Source organism: Aulostomus chinensis, chromosome 9 (genome assembly GCF_037954235.1).
Source record: "Aulostomus chinensis isolate RoL2024-O1b breed Wild chromosome 9, RoL_Achi_v1.0, whole genome shotgun sequence".
In the NCBI taxonomy this organism is placed as follows: domain Eukaryota; kingdom Metazoa; phylum Chordata; class Actinopteri; order Syngnathiformes; family Aulostomidae; genus Aulostomus; species Aulostomus chinensis.
The window spans coordinates 7,400,449-7,419,959 of record NC_141328.1 but is presented as its reverse complement, the minus strand read 5'-3'; the positions used below and the strand labels follow the sequence as shown (position 1 = coordinate 7,419,959).

The 19,511-nt window shown below is 41.1% G+C and overlaps 1 protein-coding gene across 1 annotated transcript; it reads left to right on the top strand.

Moving 5' to 3' along the window:
* The first annotated feature begins 11,012 nt into the window (after positions 1-11,012).
* LOC147255636 (uncharacterized) lies at positions 11,013-17,140 on the top strand. The gene is made up of 3 exons (XM_086212839.1): positions 11,013-11,795; positions 13,633-13,769; positions 14,566-17,140. The coding sequence occupies exons 1-2, from the start codon at positions 11,013-11,015 to the stop codon at positions 13,636-13,638; spliced, it is 789 nt and encodes a 262-aa protein (XP_086068965.1). The 3' UTR covers positions 13,639-13,769; positions 14,566-17,140.
* Positions 17,141-19,511: the final 2,371 nt, after the last annotated feature.

The following is a 19,511-nucleotide window of genomic DNA, read 5'->3' as shown; positions in this document are numbered from 1 at the left end:
GATGGCTTATGAATATTTGATGATTCAAACCAAGACGCAGTAATTACAAGTGGAACGGACTGTCATACTGGAGCACTTTGTGCAGAACAGCCCGGCATCTGCCGTTTAGTGCTGTTTATGGTCCCTGTGCCTCAGGTGTGGCACTGTATTTGGTTTAGGTCAAGAGTGTGTATGTGTGTGTGGGGGTGGGGTGGAGTGGGTGGCTGTGGGGGGTTCAAGAATGACACATTTGGATTCTGTTTTTTGTTGGAGGTCTGATAAGAGAGTAGACCACAGTGAAAGCTAAATAATATTTCCTTTGCCATGTACTATTGCCAATGGCTGTCTTGTGGCATTAGGACAGGTCCTAATTTGTGCTCAGTCTTTGATAACCATTTGTTAGATATTTTGCTCAGGTATGGCAACGTTTAATGCACATTACAAATCTAACAGACGTGAAAGACATATTCCTGACATCAAAGAAGCTTCACCTCCCTGTCTCCCACTCTCAGCCCCGCTCCCCTCTCTTCCTCCATGTCTCTTGAATGGATAGCAGAGCTGTTTTATAAACATGACATAGTTCATCAGATTTGGCAAACTGCTCAGTCAATAAAACAATATAAGGCTATATGCCTGTAAAAAAAATCCCATTCGCAGAGAATATTTTGATTTAATGTTTTTTTTTTGCTCTCGTTTTGTTTTTTTTAGTTTGATGCCGATTTGACAAACTGATCCAAAATCCTCTGTATCTTTCTGATATTAACAGTTTTAACTTCTTTTGCCTTTGCTACCTGAAAACATTCTTATTTCTGTCTGTAGCAGTGTATTGCACCACATTTACCAGCAGCCAGATCTCTCAAAACGTACATGAAAAAACCACCGTTTCTCAACAGCACTCGACGCGGCTGTTGCACATGATGATTTCTGAACTACAGCCACCTGTTTGTGCCAAAACTAAACCTGACACATCAACAAGAGGCTGTTTCAATAAGTGAATTTACTTAAATGGAAAGGGAACTCAGCGGCCACATACTTCCAGGAAGATGATATGATGTCATCAGATCCAGGTGTGGTTTCAGATCAACAATTTTCTTTTTTGTTTTGAATATACAATACAAGATTAAAAATGATCTTTGATCAAATTAGATCACTAGTGGGGGGAGGAATAGCTGTGCTACTTTTGGAAAGTAGATGTATAAACTTTTTTTGCCCTTCAATAAACCGTGTGTACACATTTGTAAATCCTGATTCCAGCATTCAGTATATATTCAGTCATCGTTGATTCATGCTCCTTCTCTAATAAAGGAACATCTATTTTGAGAAATGGAGGACACCTTCTGTAAAATCTGACCATTGATCTCAATGAAAGTAAAATATTTGCTGTGAATTAACTTTTAAAAGGCAAATGTCCGACAGGCTGAGGATAAAACCATTCGATGAAATGACATTCTCAAGAGGACTACAAATTATATCCATTAACACAGACATCAAATATATTTTCTCCATTGGGAAATGTCTTTGATTTCTTTTTATGTCTGTCAAGGATTAAGAATGAAAGGAGTTAATGTGGGCTTTAAAAAACATTCTTAAATTTAAAAAAAATATGTGAACTACATACGGAATTGTCCACATTCCCCAACTCTGATCAAAAGCAATCCACTTTTAAATCTAGAGTGTTACATCTTGTTTCTTAATGTTTCTCATCACAACACTACGTCGGTATCATTATTAGACTATTATTATTATTAAAATTATTCCACACTTACACTTTTATTGTTTAACACACACGAGACCAACTGGCAGAAATTGTTTGTAATATCTAAAAGGTTTTGCCGGAAGTCCTGAAAACCTTTCATATTTCTTACTTTTTTAAAATATGTTAGTACGAATGCAGTCAGTATTGATTATGAACTGCAACAACCATCACTGCTCTCCACTGTCACTGATACACCTGTAATGTCTATGAGCAAACTGGAGAGAATAGAGGAAATGGAAGGAAGAAGCTTTTCGATGAAATGCAGTTTTTAATTGTTGCCACACCCGGCACCCTTCTACCCCGCTGCGCTCTACCTGGTAGAAGTTTATCAGTAGCTGGTGGTGTGTCATTTCCCCCCGTAAAGCCTATGCACTTCCTCACATACATGCTCCCAGTGAATTGGTAAGAGAGCAGAAGATCTGGCTCAGAATGGAATTGAAAGATCCTCAGTTCTCCATCACATCAGTGTAACATCCCATGTCTTTGAAGATGCTACTTTAAGGTAAATAGTTGCATGATATTGCTTTGAACAAATGTCAAATACAGATGCCTTCCTCTGCCTTCTATTTATGATGTTTGTAACACTTTGCCCTTACTGCTGTTTGCTGCGTTAGTATTGTTTGTACAATATGCATGAATACATAATATCATTATGAAGAAACATTCTAAGGATGGTTCATGTTTTATTCAAAGGTTATCACACATATTAAAAAGCAGCAAGCAAATATCATTGCTGTATTTGTACTTCTTAACATGTATGCCCTTGTAATGAAAACAACTCTGGGCAGACTGTATAAGACAGGGTGTCTTCTTCTACGGGCTTCATTCAAGAACAACGACAACACTGTTGTTGTGGACAGTTGTGGCAAATTTGAAGAAATTCCTTAAGGATGTTAGAGATATGCATCAAATTCTCCAGCGCTCAGGTGCAGCACCTTTAAAAAAATATCACTATCTAACTCACAAGTGTGCGGCCACACTTCCTCCATTTTGGCTCCCTCACTAAAAGCTCGCTTTCTTCTGATTGGCCAACTTCTTGGGTGCACTGTTTGATAGAGATAGTTAGATAGAGATAATCAATCTATCTATTGATTGATAAAAGCATTTGTTATGAGCTGACGTCGGCTTGACAGGTTGGAAGCTAACTTACATTACTTTTTTCATACATTCATTTCGATAAGAACATCTGACATTGTAACATTATAAAGGAAAATCAGGAAAGGCTTAATAGAGCTCCTGTAATATAGACACAGACACACAGTAGAGATGTATAGGCCAATGCAACACACTGTGTAACACAATGTATATTGCCTATCATCTTGTATTGTTATTAGACATTAGGACATTGCAGTGAGAGTTCACCACGAGTCTGTCTGACATCCTGTTTTCTCATATTAGCAGACCAGTCTACACTAACTTATGGCATGGGTTCAAACCATCAGGGCTACATGACAGCACAGAGTGGGAAATAGGTCTTTGTCTGCTTTTAACTGTTGAACTGACCTAAGTTCAACTTCCCAGGTGGGCTGCCATGTACTAATAAGTCTAACCCATCCAAGTTCAGGCATTAAGTAGCTGGAGTCACAGACACCAGCTGGGTTAACAATCCCTCCCAACAGTGTCATTGACCTGGGTACAGCCAGAGTTACAGGTGCCAGACAGGTTAATAGAACCACAAGCACAACAAAGAGACATAGTATTGACCTCATGCACATCTGGCCTGTCTGCTTCCAGACTTGTCACTGACAACAAAACTGAGCTAAGCTTGCTGTAAAAGAATTGTTAGAGTTGCCAGAAATACATTCAATGTCACTTACTGCACCCTCCATTAAAGACGTCATGAGTCATTTGAGGTTAATGCTGTAGAGAGGACTTCTAATAGACACCGAAACTCCAGTTACACCCAAACAAAATGTGATTAATGCATATTATCTGTCTACAATAAAAAAAACAACCTTTGGCTGCACTTTTTGCATATGGATGAAGGAAGAAGTGCTTTTCAAGAACTGAACTGAAACCAGTCTATTGTTCGAACTGATATTGCCAACACGCATACACGGGCATGTTTATTTACATATTTGCTGAGTAATGCTTTAATTAGATGGATGAATTCAAACCATTTGTGTCCCTGCCAATGTTGAAATGAAACCTAATTAAAACAAGCATATATTTACATTTAGTAATCTAAATCTCGTGTTTTTTTGTGTTGACATATACATTTACCATACAATTTTAGTCAACATCCACTCGTCAATCAAACTTCAACTCTTAGCGTCATAAATATGCCTACAACTTGCTTGTTATGTGATGGCTTTGACTGTTTGACATTTCAAGCCCTGTTTTCTTTTATCAAAATAACATGGTTACAGGCCTGCTATGTCAAATTTACTCATGATGAGTAAAGTTGGATATTTGGCTGCTCGGGAGGACTGCTTGAGCAACTACATGTAGCACAGGATGGGCTTCATCTCTTTCCCTGATGGATATGACTATCCCGTCAGTTTGTACATTTTGGGGGCGGTTCCTGACATGCTCGACATGATAGGCCAACTTTTCAGCTTTCCATTTAAATTATTTCCAGTGATATTTCCTTCCTTTCTATCCTGTTTCACTAAGAAATACATCAAAATACAGTAATTTAACTTTAGAAATGTGTCAGCAGAAATTCAAAGTATGGTGTAAATGTCATGTTGATCCCGGCCAGGTAGCCCAGGTGCACCTAACTGTAATTTCAATGTTTGTAAAGAGTTTTCTTGTGTGAGTACAGCAGGTCAGTAACATTTATTCAGTGCAGTCAGTTGCCCTGTGGTCCTACACAACTTGATACTAATAATGAATTCTCATACTCCTGCGGACATGAGAGACAGCCGACAGGAGGTAACCATGGTCCAGGTGCTTAACTTCTTTTAGCTGTACAATAAAGTGTAGCATCTCTGGCACTGCCCTAAGACTCTACAACAGTATGCATAATTCAATAGTAATTCAATGTGTGTACATGCATTCCTACACTTATATACATTATATCAATAAAGATGGAACTTTGCAGGGGGGCTTATGTCAAATATATCAAATCTTTCCAGGGGGGCTTATGTTGAATATATCAAATCTTTCCAGGGGCTGAGGCAAAATTTCACCTTAATTCCAGATGAGTTTGTTATCAGACAAAGGTTAGGAGGGAGAAAGCAGATTCTCACCGGAAGGCAGCAAAACTGCAACAAATGTAATTCTGTGTTTTCCCAGGTTAATATAATATATTCAATACCTGACGGGAAAATAAATAAACTCTTTTTGGGGAAAAAAAAAGCATTTTAAAGGATTATTGACATACTGTGCAGTGGTCATCTGCTTTATCGGTCATTTTGCCACTCATGTTAAATTTCTTGTTTCCTTGAAGGGCTGGGAGGTTGATTATAATAAATAAGACTTGTAAAAATAAGCAATGGTTCTGTGCATCTTTGGTGTTTGTGAATTCAAACAAGAGCAAACCTACAGCATATTGTGTCATCCTCTTCGCCAACCTTGAGTTGCATATCCACTCAGTGCATTCCTGTATGTTCTCAGGTATGTCAGGAGTTGATGGGGCCAGTTTTGACCTGTAAGGTTACTCTTAATCCTCTGCTTATGATTGCCTCATGTTTTATTTAACAAAGCACGATCACGAGCCATAATGAATCTCTGTTTGTTAAGATTCTCAACCAAATTGAGCTGATGGGTCAAAAATGGAGAAAGCCTTGAAAAAAAGGAAATGACAATGGATAATTTTTTATAAAGGTTATATACGCAGCTAAATGTAACATCCAGCTTAACATACTGTATGAACTGAACTAGAATGACAGCTTTGGAATAATTGGTAAAAGTATTGCTTTGGCCTGAGGGGGAAAAAAAACACACAGTTTTTCTAAAATTTGCAAATATGTCTTCATCAACAAATGTTTTTTTTTTTTTCTGAATGAACAGCATACAGTAAGATTCATACACCAACAACTAGAGTTCTGCTCGAACCCTTCCCACTGAGGACCTCTCAGTCAGCCGTAAGGAGTACCCCAGTCTACAGCCTTATTCTACTTTAGCTGTTAGGGGGTTGTGTAAGGTTATGCCAAATTTTCACATAAGGAAGAAAAAATATGACAACTTAAGAAAGTTGTAGTGTTGTAAACTTATCTATGTCAGCTCCATTCAAGCTGCCAGCAACTCAGCTTGTCAAGAAAGCTTTCTCATCTCATTGGCAGGTTTCAGAATGTTGCAGACTGGAGCCATGCAGGTTTTGCTGTGATCTTTATTTTAAATTTGCTTTAAGGTCATAGCTACATCTTACATGCAAATTTTATGAGCTAATGAACTAAAAATATTTGTTTTCCATGTAATTCAGAAATGTTTATTTTCGAAGATGAATGCAGTGGATCTTTGACAAAATATTGGAAGCAATCAACCAAAACTTTAATTCACATAAAATGGGATGTACAAAATATTAAGACTTCTCAATTTACCACAGAAGAAGCAAACCATAGCCTTCATGTACCATTGCAGTACAGTGGTTAGCACATACAAATAGGTTATGGGTTTGATTTTTGTATCTCTGGTTCATTCTGTGCATGTTCTCCTTATATCTGAATACCTGTATGCTCTAGTTAACCGCACTATCAAATATTCCTGCTGGTGCTCCTGACCAAGGCACCTCCAGAAAGATCTGGAGTTGGTCGCTGAGCATGTGGTTGCTCACTGCTACATAGAGGATGGATTAAATGCAGCGGGGACAAAAACAACTTTGTATCTATGTACAATTAGAATAAAGGCTTTTTCTTGAATTACCATTAAAATAAATAAATGCCTTTCAAACAGATTCAGTCCAAACTGAACATTAGAATCCTCACTGAGGGTAAACTGCAGGGGCTTTATATTGTACTTCATCACTTGGTAAGTGATTGCTTATGCTACTCTAGTCTCACAAGTGCCTTTGATTGATCAGCAGATACACACGTCTAACTTATAGAGAAGGACACACAGGGATAAAAGCATTAAGCTGAAGAATGTTAATTTGGAGCTGGGCAAAATGAATCAGCAAACTATAGAATGTACTATAAAATAAAAAAAATTGGAACAGCAGACTGGACTGGACCTTTTTTTAATGAAATTATATAAATAACACTATTAATATGATTGATGTTGATGTGTGTAGAAGAGACATGTTGAATCCATTGTGGACCTGTCTCAAGCTGAGGCTCCTCTAATTCCCACTATCAAAGAAAATAAATGAAACCAAAAAGTGAAATAAAAAGAGAGAACGAAAACATAGCAGCTGCACGGTGGTGCAGTGGTCAGCACTGTGGCCTCACAGCAAAGAGGTTCCGGGTTTGAGTCCTGGCTCAGGCATGGGATCTTTCTGTGTGGAGTTTGCATGTTCTCCCCGTGCCTGCGTGGGTTCTCTCTGGGTACTCCGGCTTCCTCCCACTGTCCAAAGACATCAAGAGGGGACGAGACTGATTGATACTCTAAACTGACTGTAGGTGTGAATGTGAGTGTGAATGGTTGTTCGTCTCTGTATGTTGGCCCTGCGATGGACTGGCGACCTGTCCAGGTTGAACGCCGCCTCTTGCCCGTAGATGCTGGGTTAGGCTCCAGCCCCCCCGCAACCCTTACTAGTAAGGAATAAGTGGAAGACGACGATGGATGGATGGAAAACATAGCATTCATCTTTGTAGAGCGTTTTGGCAACGCTTTGCACACCACAAACAGTTCATTCCCCATCAATAGAGACTGTAGTAAGTATCTGCAGATGTCACTGTAAACTATCTGCATGTCTGGATCCCGTGCAACACCACAATTTATGAACAATAATCTATCATATTGCTTCTATAGTAACACAAACATGGTTTGTTCAGATGGCCTTCTTTTACTCTCTCTTCCCACAAACGTCTTTTTCTACTTCCAAATGCTTTTCTGAATTTCCCAACGTTTCTGAACAAATGACAAGTACTAGAACAAACAAGATGCAGCTCATTTTTAAAATCCATCCATCCATCGTCTTCCGCTTATTCCTTACTAGTAAGGGTCACAGGGGGGCTGGAGCCTATCCCAGCATCTACGGGCGAGAGGCGGGGTTCACCCTGGACAGGTCGCCAGTCCATCACAGGGCCAACATACAGAGACGAACAACCATTCACACTCACAGCCACACCGACGGTCAATTTAGAGAATCCAATCAGCCAATCATCCCCAAATTGCATGTCTTTGGACAGTGGGAGGAAGCCAGAACATGCAAACTCCACACAGAAAGATCCTGTGCCCGAGCCGGGACTCGAACCCCGAACCTTCTTGCTGTGAGGCCACAGTGCGATAGCTATTTATTTTGAGGTCATTTAACTTCAATGAAATGTTTTACCTTTATCCCGTGGCATGTAGCTGCCAATTATGTGATAAACTTCAGAGTTTCACTTTTTGTGCGTACCATATTTGGGACACTGCTTTTGGCTTTAATATTTACAGTCAATAAATACAAGGACATATGGCACTTTGTTTCAACAAATAATCTATTAAAGACTTCTCAACATTTATGTTGGTCTCTATTTGTGTGCTACAGGTGTCTTGTTATCAAAAGAAAAATAATTGTGAGCAAGCATCACACATAAATTTGTTTAATTTTTTTGTCATAATTATATATGAAATAAGTTTTAATTATGAAGCAAAATCAAAATAGCTGTTCAAACCCTCTGTGCTTGTCAACATGATTCATGAATTGTAGTGCACAGCTTAAATGCAAAAGGAAGTAAAATTATTATTTTCCAATCTGTCCACTTTTCTGCATATCATACTACATCATTTTGGTCTGTCAAGTTGTGCATTTTAATAAATGGCTGAATTAAAAAAAACAAACAAAGATTAGTTGATAAAATTGAAAGTCCATTTCTCAAAGAAAAGGTCAGTCCTTTTGAATAACCTCCCCTTTTTTTCCAAGGGCCACTGAAGGACAGTATCACCTAAATGTTTGTGCATTGATTTTAATATATTTCCTCCAATACAGACAAAGCTAGAACATGATGCATTACCTTCATATAACAGATAACAGACCAAATTTCATGTGACTTTGTCAAATGGTTGCTATTTTCAAAGTATGCACATCTAAAACGGTTTGACCTGACTCTAGTAAATGCTTTGTGAATAATAGCATAGCATACACATGTCAAGTAATGGGTAACATATGTGGTTTAAAAGGAGGGCGGCATGGCTCCAAGATAGAGTGGCCGTCTAGCAACCAAAGGGTCGCTGGTTCGATCTTCACTTCCCCTGGTGGCCATGTTGAAGTATCCTTGAACAAGATACTGAGCCCCAAATTACCCCTGATGGCCCTGCAATGGACTGGCAACCCATCCAGGATGAACCCCACCTCTCACCCACCGTCAGCTGGGATAGGCTCCGCCCCCACACAACCCTTAACAAATAAGCAGTTTCGAAAATGGGTGGATGGATGGATATGTGGTATAACAGATGTGAACACAAAGAGTCGAAGACGAATACATAGTAACATTAAATCTGTGAACACACAAATGAAAGCAGCTTTGAATCTTAACTCTATCCTTTACTCTGCCTTCTGACCTGAAGACTTCTTGGAGATGCCAACATTAACACGGGCCAATATGTGTCAACATCTTGTAGCGCAATGTTTACAGCTCAACACTATAATGCACAATTCCAGCACTGTGCTCAGCCACCCTGATTCTACCCAAGGGTGAAATTGCCTTTTCATAATCGCCATTATACCAGGTATTTGAAAAATGGCTCTTGCGATCTACAGTAAGATAGAAGTTATTTTTCTTTGAAAGTGTGTTTTGATGATGAGCTGTTTGATGAAGTGTCCCTGCTTTCTAAAATGCTGGAAACAGTGCTTTGTTTTTGTGTTTCATTTGTATACTAGATGGAAGTGATGAATGAAGGATCTTATTGTGAAGAGTCCTTGCTCAAGAACACCTGAGCCCCACAATCTGCAAAAGAAGTGCAATGAAGCGCCTGGTGACAAGCCTTTTGTGCATTCATGGAAAGTAAATAGTGTCAGAACGCTCATCCAGGCACCAGCTAATTATTTAGATCAATGCACAATGGAACTAGAAGAAAAACAGCTCTTACGAACTGATGCTATCGATTTGTGTTACTTTCCTTATTGAAGGTACTTAAACTCAACTAATGCGGCCAATGAATAAATTCACTTGTTTCATATACATGGTATCTTCCTTCTCCCGTGAGATACCAGCATCCAATAACATATATCTAATTATTTGATATCTTGATTTCAGGGCTGCACGGTGGTGCAGTGGTTAGCACTGTGGCCTCACAGCAAGGAGGTTCGGGGTTCGAGTCCCGGCTTGGGTGCGGGATCTTTCTGTGTGGAGTTTGCATGTTCTCCCTGTGCCTGTGTGGGTTCTCTCTGGTACTCCGGCTTCCTCCCACAGTCCAAAGACATGCAATTTGGGGACTAGGCTGATTGATACTCTGAATTGACCGTAGGTATGAGTGTGAATGGTTGTTTGTCTCTGTATGTTGGCCCTGCGATGGACTAGCGACCTGTCCAGGGTGAACCCCGCCTCTCGCCCGTAGATGCTGGGATAGGCTCCAGCCCCCCGCGACCCTTACTAGTAAGGAATAAATGGAAGATGATGATGGATTGATTTAACAAGTCAATTCACACCAGGGAAATACCCAGATCTCATGATTGCGGTGCTGACAAATATGGTTTACTAAAGTACAGCGATTGATATTAAATTAATAGTATCTAACTTTATGTACAGAGAGCATGTACCTGGTTGAAAAAAATTATGTAGCTAAATGGAATGAATATGGAATAGACATCAGAAACACCTCGCTAGTAATTGTGTCACGATCCATGTCTTGTGCTTCCTGTTTTATTTTGTAGTAATGCCCTGTCTTCCTGACCTCCCTCCTGTGATTACCTCATGTGTCTCACCTGGTTGATTGCACCACCTGTGTCTTGTTTCCCCTCTTGAATTGAACCCGTGTGTTTTCCCCTCTTAGGTTGTTGGGTCATTGTTGTCCCCTCATTGCACAGTCAAGCCTCCTGCCTCACGCCACGTCTCCAGCCTTCGCCCTCACTCACCGTCTACAGTCGTCAGGTCTCAAGTTTTTCAGTCTCCTAATAAAATTCTCTTGTGCACCTTCCCACTGTCTGCTCCTGGGTCTACTTGCCCCTCTCACTCCCCGCACGTGACAGAATGACCCAACCAACAAAGACCCAGCGGACAAGCGCCCCCCCCCCCCCCCCCCACGTATGATGACTCTTTTTGAGTACTTTGCTATGATGGCAAAAAGGACACTAGAAAGGGAGTCACAAGGGGAGGAGGACTTCACGGGCACCCGGCTGGCCTTCGGGGGTCCTCGCTCGGTGCAGCGAGCCTGCAGGTCGGCTCGTCCTCCATTCGGGAGGCCCAGGAGCTCCCGCCCTGAGGTAAAGGAGAAGGCTGGCCATCTTCGTCCTCCTAGGCAGCCAGGTCCAGCCCTCATCCCAAGCCCAGCAGCTGCTACACCTTCTCCGCCGCCACGGGTCCTGGCGGGCGTCACCCATGTTCTGGCGCCAAGGTTCCTGGCTGACTCAACTCCTGCTCCGCCGCCATGGTTCCTGGTGGGCGTCACTCCTGTTCCGCCGCCAAGGGTCCTGGCGGGCGTCACTCCTGTTCCGACGCCGAGGGTCGCTGTTCTCGCTCCGAGGGTCCGAGTGGACGCCTCTCCTGTTCTTGGTCCGAGTGGACGCCTCTGCTGTTCTCGCTCCGAGGGTCTTGGCTGGCGCTACTCCTGCTTCGCCGCCAAGCGTCCTGGCGGACGCGTCACGTCCGCGCCGAGGGTCCAGGCGGACGCCTCTCTTGCTCCTGTGGCTCTTCACCTTGGGCCTTCCCCCGGGTGCTCGGTACCCCCCGGGTGCTCGGTACCTCCCGGCCGCCCCCCAGACTCTCCGTGGTCTGCGCGGCCACACGGCCGCTCCCCTGATTCTCTGTGGTCTCTGCGCAGCCCTCTGGCCGCCCCCCCCCCCGACCCTGTGGGGGTTCTGCCCACGGGTGTGGTGAGTGAGTGGGTTTTTGTTGTTTGATTCTGTTGTCCCCTCATTGTCGAGTCAAGCCTCCAGCCTCACCCCACGTCTCAAGCCTTCGCCCTCATTCCCCGTCTACAGTCAAGTCTCCCCGTCTACAGTCGTCAGGTCTCAAGTTCCCCCGTCTCTCAAACCTTTTGTGCACCGCCCTACACTGTCTGCAATTGGGTCTTCATCATTCCCTCACCATCCTCAACCCCCAAATCCTGACAAATGGGTTGAATGAGGTGTGTTGCATGTGCTGAGGGCAGCCCTTACACGTCTTGAATATAGTCATCCCCGCTGTTCCTTCACATTTTTTTCTTTTTCTATGGTCTTCAGCCAGTTGAATCAATAAAAGCTTGAACTTGTGCATCCAGAGAGGCCCTTTTAAGTCACATACCTTGGTTAGTGACGCCTCTATCAGATCAAACTAATCTGGCCATTGTCAAGAGAACCTTTTCAAATCATCTTTCTTGCATGTCAACATACACAATCAACTAAGTTTCAGTCACATGTTTGACTATTAAAAATTTTGCTTTATCACTTTATGATATCCAACAGGTTTAAAAAGCCATTTAAAGCCCTGCTGATCCCAAAAGTTAAGTTTCGAGAATGTGTATCCACTTCAGACAGAGGCATGATTTTGTGGTCCATCCAGTGGAAGTAAATATTTGCTTGATACAAAATCTTCAATGTTAATCTATTCATTTCTTTTTAGTTCTGAACATCTTGTGGATTGTGTCTTTTTGTCTGAGGATTTTCTCTTTATAAATGGTAAACAAAGTCCCTGGAAAGGACATTTGATTGATGCTTTACAGGTCACAAGATGATGAAAACTCAGGGCCGTGAGTGGTACTGTATGTGTGCTTCAGTGAATGAGTGTCAAAGTGTTCAAACCCCTGAAGCACACAGGAAAAGCAGTTTAACGGTTAGTAAGTATTATCTGCACATTGCTGTGCAAACAAAAGTTCACATTTTGATTTGAACCCCAGAGGGTGTGAGGCAAATAAATGAGAAACACTACGCTGTAGGTCTGTTGTTTGAAGAGCTGAATGCGTGTGTGACAGAATGAGCAGGATTGAGGTCAGATGGTATTATGAACTAATGTGATGGAGAACCCTTTCTGCCAAATACATTATGGTCTGGAGAATAACACAAAACAAAGGGCTAATATTTTATATCCCATCCTACTGCTATCCTTGCAGTAGTTAGGCCAAGCCTGTTAATTTGGGTTAACTCTTTGGTCAGTGGCAAGAAGTATGGGTCAAGCGGTGGACCCCATTTTCATGTTCCTGTTGGGAATCCAGGCAGACGCAATTTAAGTGCTAAGTGCGTCAGATGACCAGAGGCTTAGTATGAACCCCATAAGTCTGCCTCATTTAAAGGGGAATGGGGACTTGGTCTCTGGGAATAGTTTAATAATTTAGTATGGCCTTAAACTAATCTATTTCAAGCACCCAGATGGTATTTATATTGAGCAAATGCTCAGATAATTGAATGGAATAATTTACTCACTACTGTTGCTCAGTGTCAGAGAATCCCCACATTGCACCAACCTTGGAAAAGACATAAAGTGAACCACTAAACCAAATCACTTGGAAAATGTTTTCAGAATATGTTGAAGAGAAATGAAGGCAATTGAAATATCACATTGAGAAGTGCAGAAGGATGGGTGCAGTCATTATATAGGTATAAGGCTCTGTATTTATCTCTGCATTTGTTGTATCTGGGTTAGATATTTGATTTATTAGTGTACTGTATGTACTCTTTTCTGCAGGAAGTCTTGTGTGTGTGTACCCTGTGTGCTCATTAACACTGTTTCTTAAAGGTATGATGGGTGTCAGGAAACACCGTGGGCCATCTGCCCCGTGCCGCTGCTGCTTGTGGTCATGACTGAGTAACCACCTGGGGATGTGGAAGAGGCTGCGAGTGTGGTGGAAACAAGACGACTCCTCTGACCCTCAGGTATGTTTGCATAAAAGTGAGTTGGAAAGCGAAAGATGGGGAGACTGAAGAAACAGAGAGAAAGTAGGAAAAATAAGAGAGAGAACGATAAAAAGAGAACGGTTTGAACGTCAGAGCGAAAGAGAGAGGGAGAGGAATATAAAGAGATGGAGGGGAATCGGGCGGCTGCGGATTTTTAACAGGCGTGTCCCTCCATCTTTGATCAAAGCATCCTATCAACCTTAGGGGCATCTCCACTGAGTGCCTCCCATAGCTGCTAAAAATTCACCCTGCTGAGGAATAATTTTACCATCTCTCCTCTCATACCCCTTACATGTTTGTCCATTCATAGGCCTGCACATCTTGTATGCTGCACTTTAAAGCACCTGTAAATGTTTCCAGTCTTTCCATATCCTCATAATAGAGCTTGTTAATGAAAAAAGAAATCATTTACAGTTGGTAAATTGGTATTTCCAACACAGTCCAGCTACACTAAAGTTAGCGTGTGATAGACGAATGCATATAAAAGCCAATGCTGAACAATGGAAGATAATACTGCACTATTCCTATCTGATTTCTGGTCTCACCTCTGAATTTTAATGCATGTGGGGTAGGATTTTTGAAGGATAAATGTAGCTTACGTTTACAATTCCATATATGTAGTAGCTCACACTTTAGAAAAAAGTTATGACTTTGACACACACACACACACACACACACACACAGTATTTAAATGACTAATTTCAGAGATGAATACATTTGAATGGCACAATACCACATTCCCCTGACCGTTTTTATTCACTCGTGAATTTCACAGGCTGTGGGACCTATTCCTCCACATTGTTCAGCTTACCACTTTGCAGCTGGCTTTTGGCTGTCGGAATATCATGAGGCTTCATGCTACAGGGGACATCCAGCTGTATTTTCTTTCCTCTGTGCTTCCATCAAAGATGGGAAATCAAACAATAGAATTATGTATTGCTCCAAGCCCAGCATTTCCCTGATCTGTGCCTGGGTCATTGTTCAAGCGCTGTCAACAAGGCTTCAAATCCATCATCAGCCCATGAGTGGCTTGCCTCCTGGGTCAAACATGTGCAATAGCGCAGGATACTGCATGGAGCCATGACATGAAAACAACAGTGGCCACATAATCCAGAAGGAAGGGATGCAATCATATCCTTGCCCTCCATAAAAATGCAGTTTTATACTAGACTATACTATACCATCAGTTATATTTCCTCACCAGCTAATCCAGTGAGTGACACAAGCATTTCTCTGTCTTGAGTTACTATTCAGAGCCAGAGGAAGTTCCCTGGTGGCACATAAAGAAAGGATGATTTAATAGTTGTTTTTTTTAAGAATAGTACCACACTCAGTGGGTTTACTTTTTACCCTTTGCACTTTTTCTCACTTTCTTTTCTCAGCACAATTTGCATTAATGGGCTCCGAGTAAAGTGGGGAGATGAATACAAACCGTGGAACCCAAACTGCGACCAAATCATGTCACCAAGAGAGACTGAGAGAAAGACAGATAGAAAGAGTGCCCTGCTGATTTTAGTGAATGGGACATGCCTGGCATCTCATTGGCTAATGAAAGCGTCATTATCAGGAGCAAAATGACTAGGCCCCTTAGAATATGCTTACAGACAATTTAGAGCGTTGCTGCCTGTCTCCCCTACTCTCTTGTTCTGCCATTAGACCGAGGCTGTCTGGCTGTTTGCTACTCCCTAGGCTTGGGTTTATTTGACTATTTTGAATACAGTAATATGAGATGACATAATGAACAACTCTACACACACTGAAATGGCAAGCCTCCATTGGAGTTTGGCAGATAGATGCTGGGTTTTGAGATAGTAGGGGCTCCAATTGCTCCCAGCTCATGTAACCTCTGCTGACAGATTTGGATAACTGCACTCTCTCGATGTGTTCATGTTGGGCAGTTCTGAATCTAAATTTTGCTACTCATGAAATGTGTTGTGTAATGTGTGTTGGTCTCTTACAGAAACAAAAGCTTACACGATTCAGTAAATCCGCAGCAAATCCATCACTTTCAGACCAAAAATGTACCTTTGAAATGAAATGTGAATTCAAATCTAAATTGTCCCTCATCACTTTCAAGCGGAGGCCATACCTTAGAGTGGATGAATGCAACAGAGGCACAAGAGCGAGAAAGCATTCCTGGAACATATCCGGGGTCTATTTCAAAAGCAGGTTTAACAAAGTCTGAAGCAAACATTGATGTCTTGGTTTCTACACCTGCTGATCAGAGTTAGTTCTGTTACCTCAGAGAGTTTGTTCATTGGTGTGAATTCATTTGATGCATTTTGATAAGATGATGGAACTGCGGTTGAGGGAGAGTCCGATTTTGGAATTGATGGGAAACCAGATGCGGATCTAAGCAGGTCATTCAGCCGTGGTGGAGGTATTTAGACCGTTCTCTAGTTCTGAATTAATTGGATATATATGAAAAAGGCCATCGTCAATTCATGATAAAGAAATGAAACTGTACCTTGGAAGATTTTCTGACACAGACAGTAAGCCAGTGTTCTCAGTGATACAATAAACAAACAAAAAGAAAAAAATGTAGTTCTTATTTGGAGCCATGGGTGAATTCATGCTGTGTGATATTGGAAAATAAGCAGAGGTTAACGTTTAAAAAAATGACTACCGTAATTGCAGCTAAAAGAGGTTACATTCATAGAGATCCTTCTATAACGAGATCAAAATCCAACCGGGATTTTGATCTCCCCTCTCCTGATGTAAACCTCTGCAAATTAATATGCTTTGATATAGTCTTCCATATTGACAGTAACGATGAGGAAATGAAGCAGTGTGTTTGACAGCTACTTCAGGCTCTGCAGGAGGGATGAGACCGAGAGCTGCCAGCAAGCAGATTAGTTACCACAGTAACTGACCTCGAGTTAAGTTAATCTGTTTCTGTAAACTCAGAGTTAACAAAAGCTCTAAACCTGATTACTGGAAAAGCCTTTGGGTTTTTTTTTTTTTGACAAAAAAAAAAAAACATTTCCTCAGTGAATGTGACACTGTCTTTGATTGACATGTCAACCTATCATCCAACTTTACCTCCTGCCAATTAAGATAAAACAGATTTATTTCCTGTGAAAATGCTTACCTGTCTTGTTCTTTCCAGTAATGCAATGTGCAGGCTGTCAGAAATGTTTGTCACTGATCAGTGGATGTGTGTGCTCTTATGTTGTGAAGGCTTACATGCCATTTTGTTGGTGGTGTATGTTTGTGTAGGAGGAGGAGGTGGTTGTCGGCTGTCAAGTGTTTACACCTCAACCCATTTTTGTTATGGTGTCAGTCTGATTTGTGCATACAGCTTGAGTTATGATTTGTACTTTGCTTAAGATATTAGCTTTTTCTTCTGTGATACCTCTAAATCTGCCTTTTTTCGCTACAGAGCTGTATTTAAAAAAAAAAAAATTAAAGAGGACACAAGAAGTAAGCCAGTAATATTGTCCTTTTTCTTTAATGGCAGGAAGTGGGGGGTGGGGGTGGGGGGCCACAAGGCCAAAGTTTAATAGCCTCTGTTTGCTACTGTTGTTTCCACCCCAGAAGCAGATTATTGTGTTTCCTGGCTCACTCAGATGGTTGGAACACTTAAATCTTACCTTGAAGTGCACTCAGAGAGCACCAACATCCGCCAAGGTCCATGTAATATTTTCTTGGAAATCAATGAAAACATCTTGTGCCATCTTTATTTTTATCAAAATGAAATGCTTGAGTGACAAATGTCTGTTTGGTGGTTATGCTGGGTTTTAAGTTAAAGCAACAGCAATGGCTTCACATGCAGGGTATCAACTGATCTTATTGAGAACATGAGAGGCAGGACTCATGACCGAGACTCGTTACTCGAACTGTGAAACAGTATGTTTCAATTACGCTATCAGTTGAAATGTCACTTACGTGGTTCACGTTACAGGCATCGGAGAAGCAGTCTAACTAGCAGATCTTTGGCCTCAACTGCAATTACAGGTTGCCACGGTGATGCTAACTTCTCCGTTTTTTTTCCGATGAGACAAGGTTTGTACGTAAGAACAAATTTGTCATACTTTTACTGTAATTGAGCATTTGCATTTAATGCTTTTAATACTTCACCGCATTTCAAGGTAAATATTCTATAGTATGCCCTCTGTGTGGGTATGATCATCCATCCGTCCATCATCAACCGCCTATCCTGTGTCAGGGTCACTGGGGGCTGGAGCCTTTTATGAGTACGATAGATTTTATTTTTCATTCTCTCAACATTCAACCTGCTGTAACCGAGAATGTATGGAAGTACAGTCAAAGACCAACTACCGTTTTATCGATAGATAGATGTGTAGATAGATAGATTGAAGTGTAGGCATATCCAGTCCTGCTACAACACATCTGTGACAGTTCGAACATTTATTTTTTTATTTAGTAAAGATTAAAGCAGGCATGTAGCATGTCCACTCTTCAGTTGATGTATTCAAAGGGGAAAAAAATGACTGTCCGCGGTGATAATATACAGCTTATGTGACTCTAATAGGAATTCTTGCTGAGAGTATAATTTTTCTCTGACAAAGCACCTACCTTAGTGTATTGGCCCTATGCATTTAATGTATGTATTTGAATTTATTAAAAAGAGGTTACTATACTTTGTTTCACCTGGACAATCCACTTAGTATTAATACGGTACAGAGTTACACTCTGCATTAAAATAAAAACCGCCATTATAACAATTAAGTGAAAAAATGAAAACATACATCATATAAAATGAAGTCTTCTAAGTTACGCATTTAATATGAAAAAAAATAGATCCCTATTGAAAAAGGAAATAGTTTTTTACAATTTGCTTTCATTACAATTTGCTTGTCAGCACAAAAACAATTTTGAAAAACCTGATGGAGGTCAGGAAAACCACTATGCTTCCCTGAAAATTCATGGTAAAATGAATCGCTCTTGGTTAAGAGAGAAGTGTGGCCACGGTAAACGAAAATAAATAAATGCAGAAATGAAATAAACAAATAAATAAACAATACAGGATGCCTTGAAAGAAAGAGTCTTGTGTGCAGCCTCCTGTTTACTGTACCTGACCTTTGACCCTAATATAAGGAATCATCCTGAACACATTGACTTTAATAGCCAGATGGCATTAAGAGGCTCGCTTTGTGATATGATTTTAGATGTAAGTATAATCTCTAGAGTGTGACCACACTCAGAGGAAGAAAACTGACCCAGTGAATTATGCCTTTGCCTCAAAACAAGAGATTTAAATATGAATGATGTTCAGGTTGGTGACAGCAGTTTCTTTGACCTGGGCTGCCCCCTGTATTCTTACAAGTCTGCCAGCCCCACCTAGCTAATTTGAATCTCAATGTCAGACAGACAGGGTTACTGTAATTTTAAAATAGCTGTAAAGGCAGAGACCTGTGCTTCAAAAGTCATAATCCAATTAATATATCCAGATACGGAACACATGTTAATGTCAGATGTAAATGGCATCATAAAGCCGGATGTTTTGTTGAATCCATCCATCCCAGCCTCCTCTTCAGACTTCACCTCATTTCCTCCTGTGCTCCCATCATCATTAGTATGGCTGCAGGAAGGTTTGTGCTCTTGCGGATTCTCTAATTGCGATTATGATAACTTCTTCAAAAGGACACCGTGATGAGCCAGCCTACATATTTTGCCGTTTTTTTTTTGTGTGTGCTATGTTTACTCAGAGAAAGGTTTTATGATATCACAAGACAGTTTAGGCTTTCTCGTCCCAAA

Bases quoted from the DNA above. Each gene is read 5' to 3' on its own strand.
- LOC147255636 (XM_086212839.1), top strand. From the start codon at position 11,013: ATGACTCTTTTTGAGTACTTTGCTATGATGGCAAAAAGGACACTAGAA.